The sequence below is a fragment of the Diabrotica undecimpunctata genome, chromosome 4 (assembly GCF_040954645.1).
Source record: "Diabrotica undecimpunctata isolate CICGRU chromosome 4, icDiaUnde3, whole genome shotgun sequence".
Taxonomy (NCBI): domain Eukaryota; kingdom Metazoa; phylum Arthropoda; class Insecta; order Coleoptera; family Chrysomelidae; genus Diabrotica; species Diabrotica undecimpunctata.
The window spans coordinates 136,613,597-136,629,549 of NC_092806.1; the positions used below are offsets into that span (position 1 = coordinate 136,613,597).

General features: G+C 31.7%; 2 protein-coding genes across 3 annotated transcripts in view; one reads left to right on the forward strand and one right to left on the reverse strand.

Moving 5' to 3' along the window:
• Positions 1 to 1,378, reverse strand: part of Vav (Vav guanine nucleotide exchange factor) — an 81,187-nt gene extending 79,809 nt beyond the window's left edge. Inside the window, exon 1 of one of the 2 annotated variants that reach the window (XM_072530368.1) lies at positions 1,120 to 1,378. In XM_072530368.1, coding sequence (XP_072386469.1) covers positions 1,120 to 1,155 — 36 coding nt within the window. In that variant the 5' untranslated portion in view covers positions 1,156 to 1,378. The remainder of the gene's footprint in view (positions 1 to 1,119) is intronic. The other variant, XM_072530369.1, reaches the window with a different exon arrangement.
• Positions 1,379 to 2,709: 1,331 nt separating this feature from the next.
• Positions 2,710 to 15,953, forward strand: part of poe (E3 ubiquitin-protein ligase-like protein poe) — a 103,524-nt gene continuing 90,280 nt past the window's right edge. Inside the window, exons 1-2 of the mRNA XM_072530367.1 lie at positions 2,710 to 2,906; positions 3,026 to 3,123. Coding sequence (XP_072386468.1) covers positions 2,770 to 2,906; positions 3,026 to 3,123 — 235 coding nt within the window. The 5' untranslated portion in view covers positions 2,710 to 2,769. The remainder of the gene's footprint in view (positions 2,907 to 3,025; positions 3,124 to 15,953) is intronic.

Sequence of the window (15,953 nt, forward strand, 5' to 3'; positions counted from 1 at the left end):
ATAAACAATTAGTTAAGATTTTTTTGTACTTTTCCGAAACCAAATTAATAAAAAAAAGCCTTTCTTTCACTTTTTTGGATAAATCCAAAACAAAAATGCAAAAAATAGTCTTTTCCAGTTTACTAGATGTTTATCAAAACTTTTTATCAATATTTCTTAATTGAAATTCATGTTTTTTTTATTAATTTTTGTCAACAACCTAATCCTGCATTTTACACATGAACTAGGTATTTTCAAAATCTCACTAAATTTAGTACTAATTTAGTGAATGGTATCCATTTTTGTAATTATACCTTTTGATATTTTTATATTATTTAGTAGGAACATATGAAATACAATTTGCTTTATATCCACTAAGTACCCTTCAATCAGGAATAAGGAATTTTCTCTGGGTATAACAAAAAATAGTTTTCCTTCTTGCATAACATATTTTTGCCTTTCTACCCATTTTCCTGCTTACAATAAATACCAATACTTTCTAGTTTATTCTTATTGCTTCCCATAGAAACTAAACCTCTAGGTGACACACTTATTTTGCTACCCAAGATCCAAGAACCAAATTGGCTTGTTAATTGGCTGGTTATTGAACTCAATAATGTGATAATAATTTACCCAGAATTTGAATTGACACAAAACTGATAAGCAAATATAAATTATATAAAGAAATAAATAATGAAAAATGATACAATTAAAAACAAAAAAGTTTTATAAAATTAATATCTTTTATTATGGTTATCCAGATAAAACACAATCCAATCAAACTAGAAAAGAAACATTTTTGTGAAAGACTCAAAATTTTTTGTGGTAACTCAGATTATTGTCAACAATTTATTAAGACAAAAAAACTGGACATTCTACAAGGCCAACATACAAGATCAATACAATACTAAACTTATTTCTTTTTAATATTATGCATTATTTTCGACAAATGTGGTTATTCTAATCAAAGAGATAGGGTGTGTGTGTGTACCAAGATATGTCCAGCATATTTCCCACAAATGAACAATATTTTACTCCTTATGTAACTCTCAGCTTTAGTATATCAACAATTTTCGGCTCATTTCATTTGCATTAAGAATTTAACAGTAACAACCTAAACATTAAAAGAAAAGATCTTACCAGTGTATCATTTTCTGCAAATGAAGCTGTAGCCATTATTGCTTAATTAAACTGAGCAAGATCTGTGTGAAATATTTTGAAGCATTAAGTTTGTTGAGCTATCTTGAAGCACTAATATATCGGGCTATGTAACTTGCACTCTCCTATTGTTTTTTTATTTACAACACTTCATTAATACCATACCGTTGTTAAATACATGGATGCAATGAAAACATTTATCAAAGGAAACAAAAAGATTTTTTATTTATCAAGGAATCTTGCTCTTTCTGTTACGTTAAAAATTATATGTGTATCTCTTTTTAAGGTGGGGAGTTAGAATGACATAAACCTTACACTGTCATCACAATACTGTCACTGTCAAAACGAAGGCATGTGTTTTGCTGTAGTACAAAATTTATTCCCGGGATACTCGTAATATTAATATGTATTGTAAATTAATACAAGAACATTTTTCATTAACTTATTAGTATGATGTCATCATTAATCGAGTTTAAATTATATATTTAAAACACTGACATTACTCTATTCAATTTAAATAAAAGCATACCCAATGATCAAATTAATTGATCTGTATTTATGATCAAATATTAGCAATAATTATAAAGCCGGGTACTTGTGTATTTAAATTATTATACCTGGCCTAAACATGCAAATTTTACCATGGACCACTTGAATCTAGGTTTGTTGTGGGTCTCAATCTGTGTGTTTATGAATTTTAAATTTATGAAATTGTTCTGAATTTTCTCTATTTATAATTATATAAATTATTAATTTATAGACGGTATTAGAATATGGCAACAACTATGTTTGTGATATGGCACATTAACGTACCTATGCCTTATTACGTTTACCAGTAATTTACAGTAGTTTAAAATCATTTCTAAATATCTAAAACTGAAATATGACATGTTCTGCTTAATTTGTCAAAAACCAGTTTTAAATATTTTTTATGGTTAGAATTTTTTGCAAACAAGTGTTTGCTTTTCCCTTAAATCTTATATATGTATACTCTTTGAAGAAAAATTTCTTATGTGCAGGTAGGTCTTATTGAATTTTTACTTATTTTTAAAGGCTTTATAAATTAATATCTTTTATCTCTAAATCAGTAAAATTTTCATCCAGTAAATCATCCAACGAATTATTGTATTTTAGAGTAGTTATCTGTTTTAAAATATTTAATTAAATAGGTGTCCATTTTTTATTCAATTTAATAATGATATTAATTTTTATTTGGAATTTAAATGAATATTATTTTGAACAAATATGAAAATGAAAACATTGATGCTGTCATTTACTTAAAAAAAAAAGTTGTAAAATTGATTACGTCAAAAATAAAATTTTTATTGTGAATATTCTTCAATAGATTTAATTTGCAAATAGTTACAAAAATACAACTTGAAATGTCAGGAACGAATGTCATTATTAAACATTTTTATTTATATAAAATACATAAGAAATTAGTATATGCCATTAAATATATTTATAAATAATTGAAAAAGTTCTATCTGGTTGTCAAACACTTAAAACATACTTTTGAAAAATGTAATATGGAGCACCAACAACAAACAACGCATGTCATGACTCAATGTGAAAATATAAAATTCCCCAGATATTCGACGTCCTGCTTGTCATAATTGCTGGATCTAGCAAATGGCATGGCAGATTACAATGGCAGCGAGCAGTGGCGGAGTTGATTGGACGACTGTCTTAAAACCATTCTTATCTAAAAATTATGAGACTTCTAATACAGCAGAATTGATAGAACTATGTTCAGCTATTGTAAAAAGGTACGTACATCACATATTAGTTATATTCGATACGAATTTTTTGATGATGTAGATCTAAAAATACTGACAGGTTTTTTTACCAGTCATTTTGTTTATCCTATTTTTTGTTTTAATTTTAGCGAATCCGAAATCTTGCGACATAAAGAGAGTAATAAGAATTTCTTCAATTCCTTTGCGGTTCTAGCTTCAGATTATATTAGCAGTAGTACTAGTGGTTGTAAGTATGATCTATATTTTCAGTTGTACAAATGTCCTATACCAGTGGCAGTCAGTGCCAAGGGAGTTTATAATAGATTATCATGTCTCACGCGAACATCTTTTATAGAGTCTTTTAGCTGGTTTCTAAAAGTATTGGTCCAAAAAAGTATAAGCAATATTCAGGGATATGCTAATTAGCTTTGACTTAACATCTATTGTTTGAAGCTCTGTGATCTCTATACATAGAAATAGATGTTACACCCTTTGAATACAAATAATAGATATATTTATAACTCGTCCTTAAGGAATTATTTGCTAAAAGATAATATAATTATAAACCATAATAAAAACATGGTCATTTACATGCTAATCAATTGTGTATTGTTTTATCAGAGACATACAATGTTTACATAGCTAAGTTTGTGGAAAAGTTATTTAATATTTTAGGTAAGAAATATTTGCGCAAATTAAGCTTTAAAATGTTTTAAAACATCCATACATGAGAGAAATAAGGACTCTGACCAGGCCAGGTATTTGATAAGTTTTTTTTATGTAGTACAGGCATCTAGGACAAAAACATTTACTTTTCCTGCAATGGTTTAGGTGTTGTGGTAGTTTTTAGTTATTAACAATTAATAGTGGTGGGAAAATGCACCCTTTTATTATGTTAGTGTAACAACAAGTAAAACATTCAAAACAAAATTCAAGGTCAGTATAATTCATTAAAAAGCTTTAAAATGATGTTGTCTGATTAGCGAAATACTTATTATTGCTTGAAAAAACTGAACACAATTACATTCTCGTCACTGTGTGTTAAGTTGCTGATATACCTAATGGCACTGGATTCAATGTATAAACATTGAGACTAACCTTTCTATATCTTCTTTTAATGGCGATACAACCCTTTGTGAATATTGGCCTGCGTGACACTATTTTTCTATTCTGCCTTGTAGGAAAATTTCCTATGCCACTGCCTGATGTTCATGGTTTTAAGATCTTCCTCTACATTGTCAACTTTTTTATATAAAAATTAAAATAAATGATTTAAATATCAATTAAAGTATTTGATAAATCACTGGAATTTTTACCACTTTGGATTCACTGCATGAACCAACTTTTTATGCAGTAACAGGATTGTAGATTGATTTTTACAATTTGTATTAAAATTATTGAAAATTAGAATTCTGACTAATTTTAACAGTTTTTTAAGCAACAAATGATTATTAACATTCAGAAAACTTAATTTAACAGATATTAATTACTTACAAGATTATTACCTTAAATTTATTATAATGAAGTGACAGTGGAATGAATGCTTCATTGAGTTTTCAACACAGACTAAACTTTATTTCAAGATTGTAAGACACAGAACATAATGTTTACAATAGATGGGGTTGCATGTAACTATATAACTATCTTGGGATATATCAAAACTCCTACTATCACAAAATACTTTAATTGACAACACCCAACTTATCTAAAAATTTGTAATGTTTAGTGGTACCTGGTACTTAAACTTTTCGTTAAGACATTAGAGGGCATATCAGCTGTCTTCAAATATTAAATTTTTATTAAACACAGGATTAACATACAGCTTCTTTGCCCTCTGATTGTCATTAAATGTGATTATGCAATTAAAGTCACATGTTAATTCACAAAATGAGTTTCTCAGGTATATAACTTTGTTTGAAGCTTCAGGTATTCCCATGTACTCAGCTTTAGTGCTTAACAATGTGACAGTATTTTGATTCCTACCTTCCCTTCTTCTTCAGGTTCCTTCTCCTATCGGAGGTTGGAAATCATCATCGCTATTTTAATTTTATTGGCCGCGCTTCTGAATAATTCTAATGAGCTGCAACCGAACCACTCTCTCAAATTTCTTAGCCAGGATATTTTGTGTTGTCCTGGGTTTCTCTTCCCTTGCATAATTAATCTAAGTATATATATATATATATATATATATATATATATATATATATATATATATATATATATATATATATATATATATATATATATATATATATATTATAATATATAATAATAATAAGCATAATTAATCCTGCTTTCCCAAGATGTTATAAAACCATCAAGTTTAAAACAAAATCCTGTCTAAGTAATTACTTACCCAATCAGCATCTACAAAACTCTCTAACTCTGAGTTTATTTCACAAGATTTTAAACAACTTTTAGTCCCCTGTAAATAATTAAAAAAAAATTTTACCCAGTCACATTTTCTTTTGAAAACCACTTACACCCAACACAAATTTTTGCTTGTTTTGGATCAACAATCCATTCTTCATTGGTAGTTAAGTGCAAAATGACATCTGAATTTAGATGAATGCATTTGATGGCTTTGGTTTATTATTTTCTAAACTAGACATTTATTTTTAAAATGACCACTAGTTTTACCAAAGAGCTCACTTGTTTTGTCACCAACTTCAATACCATATCTAGTAACTTTGATTTGATTGCATCTATTGTGATAGAAATTCCAGAATGTTCAGGCCATGATCACTATACATTTTTATAACAATCCTTCCTGCCAACAATAATGATCAATCCATTCATTGTCTACTTTAAAACCTATACCACACAGTTTTTGTCCTGTTTCCACTATTTGATTTACATAGCTTGCCATAGAATCACTGTTTTCTAGTAGATATCAAACAATGTAGTAAACTAATTTTTTGGATAAAACCAGGGTCATCAAACAAGGATTTCAATTTCTGCCATAACTCCACTGTTTTAACTGCTCCCTTTATGTGAATATAAAGAGATGCATCTCTTGTTAAAATAAGTTTTGCTTTTGCTTTAGCATAATGTTCTGCTACTACTTCCATGATGTATTTTGATGATCCAAACAAAAACTGAACACATGTTTTTTATTTAATCTGGGCCAATAACCATTTATAATGAGATGGCAGTGGACTGACACACACTTCATTGAGTTCTTAGCACAGACTAAACTTTATTTCAAGGTTCTAAAGCACAGAGAACAGAATGTTTACAATTGGTTAACAATAGATGGGGCTACATGTTATCGTATAATTATTTTGGGATATTTTAATAAAATGTTGTTTGAAATGATGTATTTTTACTGATTATTGTAGACAGAAAAGGATACATTTTTCTACTCATAATTTTTAACCACTACAAACAGTAACATAATATTAGCTGCATGAAAAGTATAGGTCTATACTTTATACAAAAACTTATCAAATACCTGTTATGTATGTGTTTGTGTTATAAAAATCAAAATGTATGATAGTTTTACACATTGTGTCCCTAAATCGTTTTTAATATACTGTTAGAAATATTGTAATATCTATATATATAATCTAGCATGTACAGTATTTACATATTGGAAGCAAATATAAACAAACATAATAGTTGGTTTATAATTCTTTATAGCTCTACAGCTTTTGATTGGTCCTAAAATCTCTTAAAAGCTTTTCCCAGCATTCTCTAGGGCCAGTCTTTTCCATGTTCTTATTCCCAATACCTATAGATTAGCTTCCACACAGTTCAGGAAGCGTTTTTTAGTTTGCCTTGTCTCTGACTCGCATGTTTTTCAAACATCAATTTTCAGACAGGCTCTTCATGTTTTATTCCTCTAAGACATGCCCCGCCCATCTCAATATGTTCATTTTAATGCATATTCTCTCTATATTAACAAACTATATTGTGTTCTGCTTATCATTGATGAAAAAAGATATTTTCTTCATACCTCCAAATATTCAATTTTCCAATATCTTTCTGATGTTTTTAAAAAATACAACACATCGTTCTTGGTCTCTTGATAGTTTAAACTTAATCAGAAGGACGCGAACAGGCCAGTATACATGATTTTTAAAGCATTTCAAACTGCCTTTGAAGTAAATATTGTATTTGATTACTAAAATAAAGTTAATTCGTTTAAACAGTAGCAAAAATGGCAAAGTCCTGTTTTAAATGTACCTCATGTACAGCCTTACAGGCATTATGAACCCAATTTTTGTGACTAAAGTGTGTGACAACTTTTCATATGACAGGGAATAATAACTTTTGATAAAAAGAACTATTCACTCATAGATACTCTTGTCTCTCTTTCCTCATAGGTATGACATGTGAACATGCATTCTCACTAGGGTAGTACTAGTTTAGGTTTAATATGATTGGATGCTTGACCACCCTTCCACTCAACTTAAGAGGTCTATTGTGGTTTATCTCTAGGTTAAATTTGACAGCCCAGCTTTGGCTCACTTGTTTGTACCAGTGGTTACACTTTATCCATTCCAACCAGTCCGATATAGCTCTTTTTGCTTTGCTTATTGTTATGTCACCGAGAGGTTCAGGGTCTATGAATCCGCTAAAAGAAGGTCCGCTTTTTCATTCCCTTCAATACCAGTATGTCCAAGCACTCAGGTACTTTACTTTTCCAATTAAAATCACGTTCTGCAGACACTTACAAACTAAGTTTGTTCAGGGTCAATTCTCAAAGGAGAATAAATTTCCCAAATTGGAAGAAAAGTATAGAGCATACATTTTCCTAGAAAAAGATAAAGGGCACTACCTAGTTCCGCTATAAATATTGATACAAGGTATTTATTTAAAAAAAAATTAACTAGTTTGATTTGAAAATTTTCTACATATTTTATTACTAATATAATGAAGTACAAGTTGCAAAAAGTTATAAACAATGGCCACCATTTGCCTGAATACAGCACCGAAGTCTAGGCCATTCATCAATCGCTGTACAGATGGTATCTTTAGGGAAATTGTCCACAGCTTCTACAAGCGCCTGCTTCAATGTCTCCACATTATGGTGTCGTTTTGTACAGGCCATACCCTCTAAAAGTGACCACAATTTGCAGTCGAGTGGATTAAGGTCTGAGCTGGCTGGCGGCCAATCATCATTACTAAGAAATTCGGGTACATGATTTTCAAGCCACTGTGGAGTAGTTTTGGACTTATGCGCAGGTGCGGAGTTCTGTTGAAATACCCATGGTCTATTTTTTGAAACATAGTGTGTAGGTGCTCCACTAAATTTGTTAGAATGTCCCGTTGATAATTTCTGGCCGCCATTTTAACGCCCTTTTCACAAAAATGTAAAGAAGTGATGCCGTCATAGGACACTCTCCAATAAACTATCACTGAGACGGGATAATGACCTTGTTCGATCCTTGGCACTAGTGCGCGGACTTTCTTGGATTACCGTGCATAAACTCTATCGTTTTGCTTAAAATTTTTCATCTGTAAAAAGGATTTCTTTGTAACGCTGTTTACCGTAAAACGACATGAGGCGTCTTGATTTTGTTTTCCTACTTTGTTTAATGCAACGGTTCTGTTTGTCGTTAGAAAGCCCCAAGTCCCAAGACTTGATAATGCGACTCATGGTTCTCAGCGCAATATCTATTTCCCGAGACATGATTTTTTGTTTTCGGACATGATTTCGGTTAATTCTTGACCTAACTGCCTTAATAACCTTTGGCGTACGAGCCACGCGAGACCGACTGGATCTTTTACGGTCGCTTACTCCTCCCGTATCAAAAAAAAAACTTCAAAGTACGATACACAAAAACAAGCGTAATATTTAACGGCTTTAGTAATTAAAAAATACGCGCTCTTTCTATTTCGCATTTACGAAGAGCTATGACAGCAATACGGTTCTCTTTGTCTGTCCACTTCATCGTAACGGCTCAAACTAGACGTAACGACTCAAACGGCGTTTACACTCGTGTCAATATTTATGGCAGGACTATGTATTTACGATTGTGTTCATTATGTGCAGAAACCTGGTTTTTGTGTAGGCGTATGTTTTATTCCCTATCACTGAGATACGAGATTTATTATAACCAGATTAATTTACTATGATTTATGTTGTGATGTTTGTTCTTTATAAACTTCAAATATTATTTCTAAATACGAGTACCAAGGTTGTATTTTTAATTTTGCATGTAAGTACTTTATTGTTTTTTAAAATATGTCCCCCTAAGATCGATACACTTTTGCATACGTTCAAACCAATTGGTAAAACAGTTATTCCAGTCTTCAGTTGACACCTGCTGTTTTAAAGGCATCGATGGCTTCTTCTGGCGACTGGAATCGCTGATCACGCATTGAATTCTTGATCTTTGGGAAAGTGAAGAAGTCATTGGGACTTGGGTCTGGGCTATACGATGGATGGTTTAACAATTCAATGTTTCGAAGCTCCAACAACTTTATTGTCTTGTGGACAGTGTGAGCACTTACATTGTCCTGATGTAGGAGGATTCGCCGTTGTGTGTTGCTTTGTAGGAGTTTCGCGATAACTTCTGGTAAATAAACGGTTATATACCAATTAGTAGTAACCGTTCTTTGACACACTTCGAGAATGGATCATTTTTGTTGGTTTTTCCTCATCGTGAAATCAAAATTGTAAAAATTTTTTTGTCGAAAATGTTCTCGGCTAAGATCCACTTTTTGATCGACTTGCTAATTTCAAAAATTCACTGTATCTACACGACTTGTTGTATCGCAATGAAACTCTCGATTTATGTCAACAAAAGATTGAGGTTACATTTGTGTCGGAAGGTTTTATTGGTGGCGCCCTCTAAGCGGCCAAATGCAAAACTAAAAAGACAAACCTCGTATATCGTTGATTAAGAGTGTTAACCTGACAACTCCAGAATAGAAAAGTATTCAGGAGACAAAAAAACTTGTAAGTTTATCCAAAACTAATGTTGAAGACATTTTTTGTCACAATTATTTATTAACTATTATAGTATAGGAGTTATTTGATTATCTTTCTTTAAAAAATGTTCGTACATTTAGTTTACGGAACTGAAAAATGGAGTTAACAGATTTTCGAGAATATATGTTGAACTCTATCTGGAGTTGGCAGTTTTATTTATAAATAAAAAAATAAGAAAGGGTTTTATTTCCATTTATGTATTTACGCTAGATTTTTTGCGACTAAATTAGTTTTGATAAAAAAATCAGTAACTTAAACTTTTACAAAATTAATACTGCAAAATTTAAACTAAAAATTGTATAATTATTACATTTACCGTTACTCATGAGGAAAATTGTCATAATATTCATGGTGGTCTGCTGATAAAGTAGATTTTAACTCTTGTGAATCTATATACTTTTTATTTTTAAAAGGTTTACATGCAGAATATCAAGTTCACGAACACGATCAAGAACAAGTCTCCATAGGCTTTTATATATGCTGTGGTAGAATCTCCCATTCGTTATTACTTACTTTAGAGTCTCCCTTCCTCTTCCTAGGTCTAATACTTTTAACCAATTGGCATATAGATGAGGTTTATTATTGGAATCATTTTATTTTCAATCTTTGCTTAATTTCTCTTAATAATATGCAAGTTTTATTCAGCTTCAGAAACATGGTTATTCTTGTAAACACATAGCCCACATTCATCTTTTTAGGCCGGAAAAGGGCTAGATTTTGTGTATTAAACACGTTATTGAACGTGAACTTGAACAATGAAGCTACATTCTTTGAATGATACCAATCGTAAAATTTATATAGATTTTGTTTTGAAGACTACTCTGGTAAAAGATACCTTTTACTCGTAGAAGCTCTACAATAATGTGACTCCATACACGGTAGTTTAAAAAAATCATCCAATGCCGTATTTTCCATTTCAAACGGATTTTTAGGGCGTTTGTTTTGCCTATAGACGTTAGGTTTTGGCATATGTGTGGAATCTCTGGATTCGAATGGTAATGAAAAGTTATTTTTCCAATTTAAAAGTGTCCATCTGTCAATACCAGTCGTATTTAAATACATTTTGCGGTATACTTTCTATCTATTTATAGAAGTCGATTTTACAGTATTATCTACAAATATTACCTTTTCTTCTCCACAGATTAAATTCCAGAAGTACTTAAATATTACGTTTCTCAGAAATTTTATTACACTTAAGTAATCAATTTCAAGTTTGCTGTGGAACTCTGAGGACCTCATCACCTATTTTATATATAAATAACTAAAAAGCACCTGATAGAAAAAAAAAGCTAGAAACAAATTACCAAAAAAAAACGACTATGTATTAGAGATCAATACTACTTAGTAATAGATTTAGGATAAGATTGTATAAGAAACAATGACTAATGAAAAATGAGTAAAAATTGTAAGATTGGCGAATGGATTTAGTGTCCGCAGTCATATAAACCCAAACAAACAACAACAATCAATTTCAAACAGAAAACGGAGGTACAGAAGACGATATTCGTATGAGGATACGAAAAGCTCAACAAGCTTTCAGCACGCTCAACCCTGTTTGGAGATCTGGCGAGTATACTACAAGGACAAAGATCCGAATATTCCGATCAAATGTCATGTCTGTTCTACTCTACGGATGTGAAACCTGGAAAGTGACAAACACCCTCACAGACAAACTGCAGGTCTTTGTTAACAAATGTCTACGAAGAATTGTTCGTATATTCTGGCCTAACACCATCAGAAACGACGATCTGCTACACCTGACCGAACAAAAGAGGGTACAAAATGAAATTAAGTCCAGAAAGTGGGGTTGGATCGGTCACACACTCCGAAAAAATAGTTGCAGTATCGCAAAGACTGCCCTAGAGTGGAATCCCCAAGGGAAAAGAAAAAGAGGTCGCCCAGTACAAACTTGGAGAAGATCCATCATGGACGAGATAAGAGGCCAAGGAAAGTCTTGGAATGAGGTGAAGGCCTTAGCGCAAAATAGAACCCGATGGCGCGTTTTCACTGAAGCTCTATGCTCCACTTAGGAGTTCAAGAACCTTATATATAAGTAATCAATTTTCTTTGGTCTTGCAAGAACATCTTTCTTTTAATTCTCGGGGTCTTTTCTCCATATCATAGTTCCACTTTCCGTTTATCTTTTGTCTTTTAAAATATCCTTCCCCACGACTTATTTTTTTCAGCATACCAAGTCTTTTTATTGAACTAAAACCTCTTTTTACATTTTTTTTGCCTTTTCTGGAACATGAAACAATGAAATACACTTACCTCTTTGTCAAAAATACGAAAAACATTAATTTTCTTTAATAGTTCTCTGAAAAACTAGGATTTGCAACTCACAAGCACATGCTCACTTGTTTCCAGCCTTAGTTATACTGGAGATAGCAGTTTTGCCGTATAAAAAATATCGCTATGGAGAAAGCAGGATAATGTGCACTTAAAATTTTATTATTTCTTAACTACATTGGAGTCAGTGGGTTTGTGGGATAGTGTATGAAGGTATATAAATGCAGAATCCGCTCAAATGTCATTTCAGGTAAATAATGGAGTTAGCAGGTTAGCTGCGTTGAAAAGTTTTACGTGCATTATATTGGCATTTCGACCTCTCATTTCATAATGTACCATCAGTCAATCATGCACATTATGTTCCTATAATAATTTCCAATATATTTGTGTGAAAATATCTACTTAAAATCTAACTATTCGTCTCAACAGGGTGGTCAGTAGCCAACTTGTTGTGGCCGTATGAGTCTACACATTTTCTTGTACAATTTCTTGTATCCTTTCTTGAGAAATTTCCAATATTTTGTTTTTTTATTTCTTTATCTTTATCTTTATTTTATGTGAGTATTATTTGAATAAAAAGTATGGTGTTTTTTATATATTTTCTATTGCTGCAATCATTTGTTTAGGAATTGCAAACAAATGTTATAAAATTATTGATAAAAATGAATTCTGATAGCTTAATTAAGTTACACAAGTTGTGCAATATTATAATTTTGTATGCCTAATTATCTTGTGTATTATATTGTATATGAACTTTTTCTCTCTTCGTGTTGTGATCTTAAGTAAGTGATGCTATAGTACCAATTAACTCACTGATTCTTTATCACAATCTCTTAATTTTTGCCTTGCAAAAAATAATGATTTGTTGCATTATTTACTTAGTTCTTTGCTTAATTTTGTATATACAGTAGAACGGAAATTGAAAATAATTGAAACTGAAAATATTGAAAACATTCAAGACAAAAACTTAAAAGCATGTTTATTATACAGAGTAAAACCAGAAAATTGAACAATGTAGGATTAATAGGAGTTTGACATATAAAATTTCTTAACCTTTCGCTACCGAAGGGTCAAGTTGTTTTGTAGTTGACGGAGGGGGTACATTATGTATCCCATGCATTTTTATAGATTAAATATTAACATAATGCAATAATTTTAGTTAAAACATAATTAAAACAAATGCAAGTATTTTTTATTGAATATAAGTAACAATAAAAAAATATATGGTGTCTTGAAAAAATTAATTATCGTTTTTTTGATTAGCTTTACATTTTGTACATATTATTGTTTGAATTGTTGTGGTTGTTTGATGTTCAGCACAAACAAAGAATTTACAAGAATTGCACGTTTTTCTGCTTTTGTGGTCCTTCTTGCGTGGACAAAGTAAACATCGCCCTGAGGATTTCAAGATGGTGGCGTCGTTTTCGCGATTCTCCCTTGGTGGCGGTGGGAGAATCGTACATCGCGTTTATAATTCGCTTATGGAATTTTTGTGGACTTTGTAGTCGCCTATCGACATGGGGCTTTATAAGTTCTTGACCCAGGTTTAGTAAAAATTCTCTGCGTCTGTGGGAAGCTTCATACGCACGAATGGAATTCTTTGTCGTCCACAGTACGTATGCATTCAGACCTGCAATGTCTAGAAGATTTTGAAACAAAACAAATGGCCATCTCTTAGAGGCTCTTTTACAAGAATATTCATTTACCATCTTATCCATAGTATCTACGGCACCTTTTGTAGAATTGTAATGCAAGATTATGTCTGGCTTATAGTCCGTCTCTTCTCCGCTAATTTTATCGTCGTTATGTTCTGTACTCAATAAAATTACTGCTTTATTCTTTTTAGGAACGTAAAACGCCAGTGTTATTTCCTCAGTGAAGGCAAAAACTGAGGACTTTTCTTGTCTAGAAATATTGGGTAGTAGGGCTGGAGGGATATCCTGCTTGTTTTTTCGAAGTGTTCCACATAATGTTATTTGTCGATCTAGGAGTTGTTTTGCCAAGGGAACACTGGTAAAGAAATTAACAGTAGTGATGCCATAACCAGTTTTTAGAAATGAGACCAAATCAAGTACTACTCTTTTGCCCTGATCTTTTTCTGGTTTGTTACCATCTTTTCCAGTATAAATCTGAAGGTTAGCAGCATAGGTGATTGTTGCATCAACTAGAGCCCATATTTTGATGCCATACTTGGCTGATTTTGATTTAATGTAGACTCTAAATGGACACTTACCTCTAAAACTTACAAGTTGTTCATCAACAGTTAGATGAGAGTGGCACTTAAAACTTTCTTTACAGTGTTCTACAAACTTTGTAAACACTTCCATAAAAGCTGCTAGTTTGTCAGAACTTCTACGTTCTTCTCTAGTGTTCAAATCATCGAATCGCATAAGTGAAATTAAATCTAGAAATCGGTCGCGTGACATGGCAGCCGGAAAAATAGATCGACTGTACAAAGGGTTTCGACACCACAAAAAGTGCACTGGTTCCCTATTGGCTTTTAGCGCACCCGCCGTAATCAAGAGTCCCAAGACCGCATAAATTTTCACTGAATCAGTGGGCAACCAGGTTCTTGTTTTATTAGGATTTTTCCCATTCCAATCCTGAAAGTATTTCTCCGCTTTCTGGTTTGTACATTTGACGATGATCTCTACAATTTTCTCATCTACAAATAATTTGCAGCAATCACTAATTTTAGCGACATTTTTAGATTTTTCTGTAAGCCCTGGTTTTTCGAGCAAGTTTTTTGTGCGACATCTAGTTTGTCGTAAAGGACGATTTTTCCAAACTGTACCATTCTTGAAAATAAATGTGGAATCTACTGCCCCCAAAACTGGTTTATCAGAATTATTACTGTCGCTCTCAGATGCCTAAAATATAATAAACTCAAGATAGAAATATCGTACATAAAACAAAAATAAAAATTACCTGCAGAATTTCAGGCTCATATTCCGCTACTTCTAAATTATCATCTAATTCTGAATCATCCGATAAACTATCTCTTTCAGAAAGGTAATCATCATCACTTTCCTCTAACCACTGCACTGCGTGCAGTGGTTAGAGGTGTTATAAATATATGAGATGAAATAATAATTCGACATCATTGGATCTGTGTATAATCCTGTATGTTTAATAGCTCACGCATATTAACCTTTAATGTTTTTGCACGTTGCGGAGTTGTAACAAGTATCGGTGAATTAAAATCATGACATTGGCCACATTCTGCAATCCAAAATAAATCCAACGACCTTATTGCTAATAATAGCGCGTTGTTTGATACTGAGGGCTTTGTCCTCTACAATCTGTCGAAGATAAAAGATGAACAGATAAAAGATAGCTAAAATTTTTGTTTACAAATTTCGAAATTGTTGTTAATAAATAAATTGTAAACTGTTATTTTTGTTTAGAATGCGTGAACTGCTTATAGTTATTAAAATATGTTCTATTTGTAGAGTTGATTCAAGTTTGATTTAAATATATTTGAATTGCTATACAAAAAAAAAAGGATATTTATAGTTTTCGTAGGAATCCACTCTTTAATTATCATCCTAAAAGTAAAATAACAGAATTCTTGATAAAAAACATAATAACGATCTAATATAAGATATAATCTATAGAATGTAGTGTATTAACATAACATCTTTTAGTGATGTGCTGTGAGTATTTGAAAACTATTAAGATTTCGAACTCTATTAAATAATCATCTATTTCCAATAGCCGCTTCAATTCAAATTGAGCATTTGCCTCCTTTCCTGACGTTTAGCAAAGTTGTTTGCTTTTGGTCTTCTGCCCTAAATGTTACCATCTAATACGCTTATTACATCTAGATCCCATTAGTTTTCTTT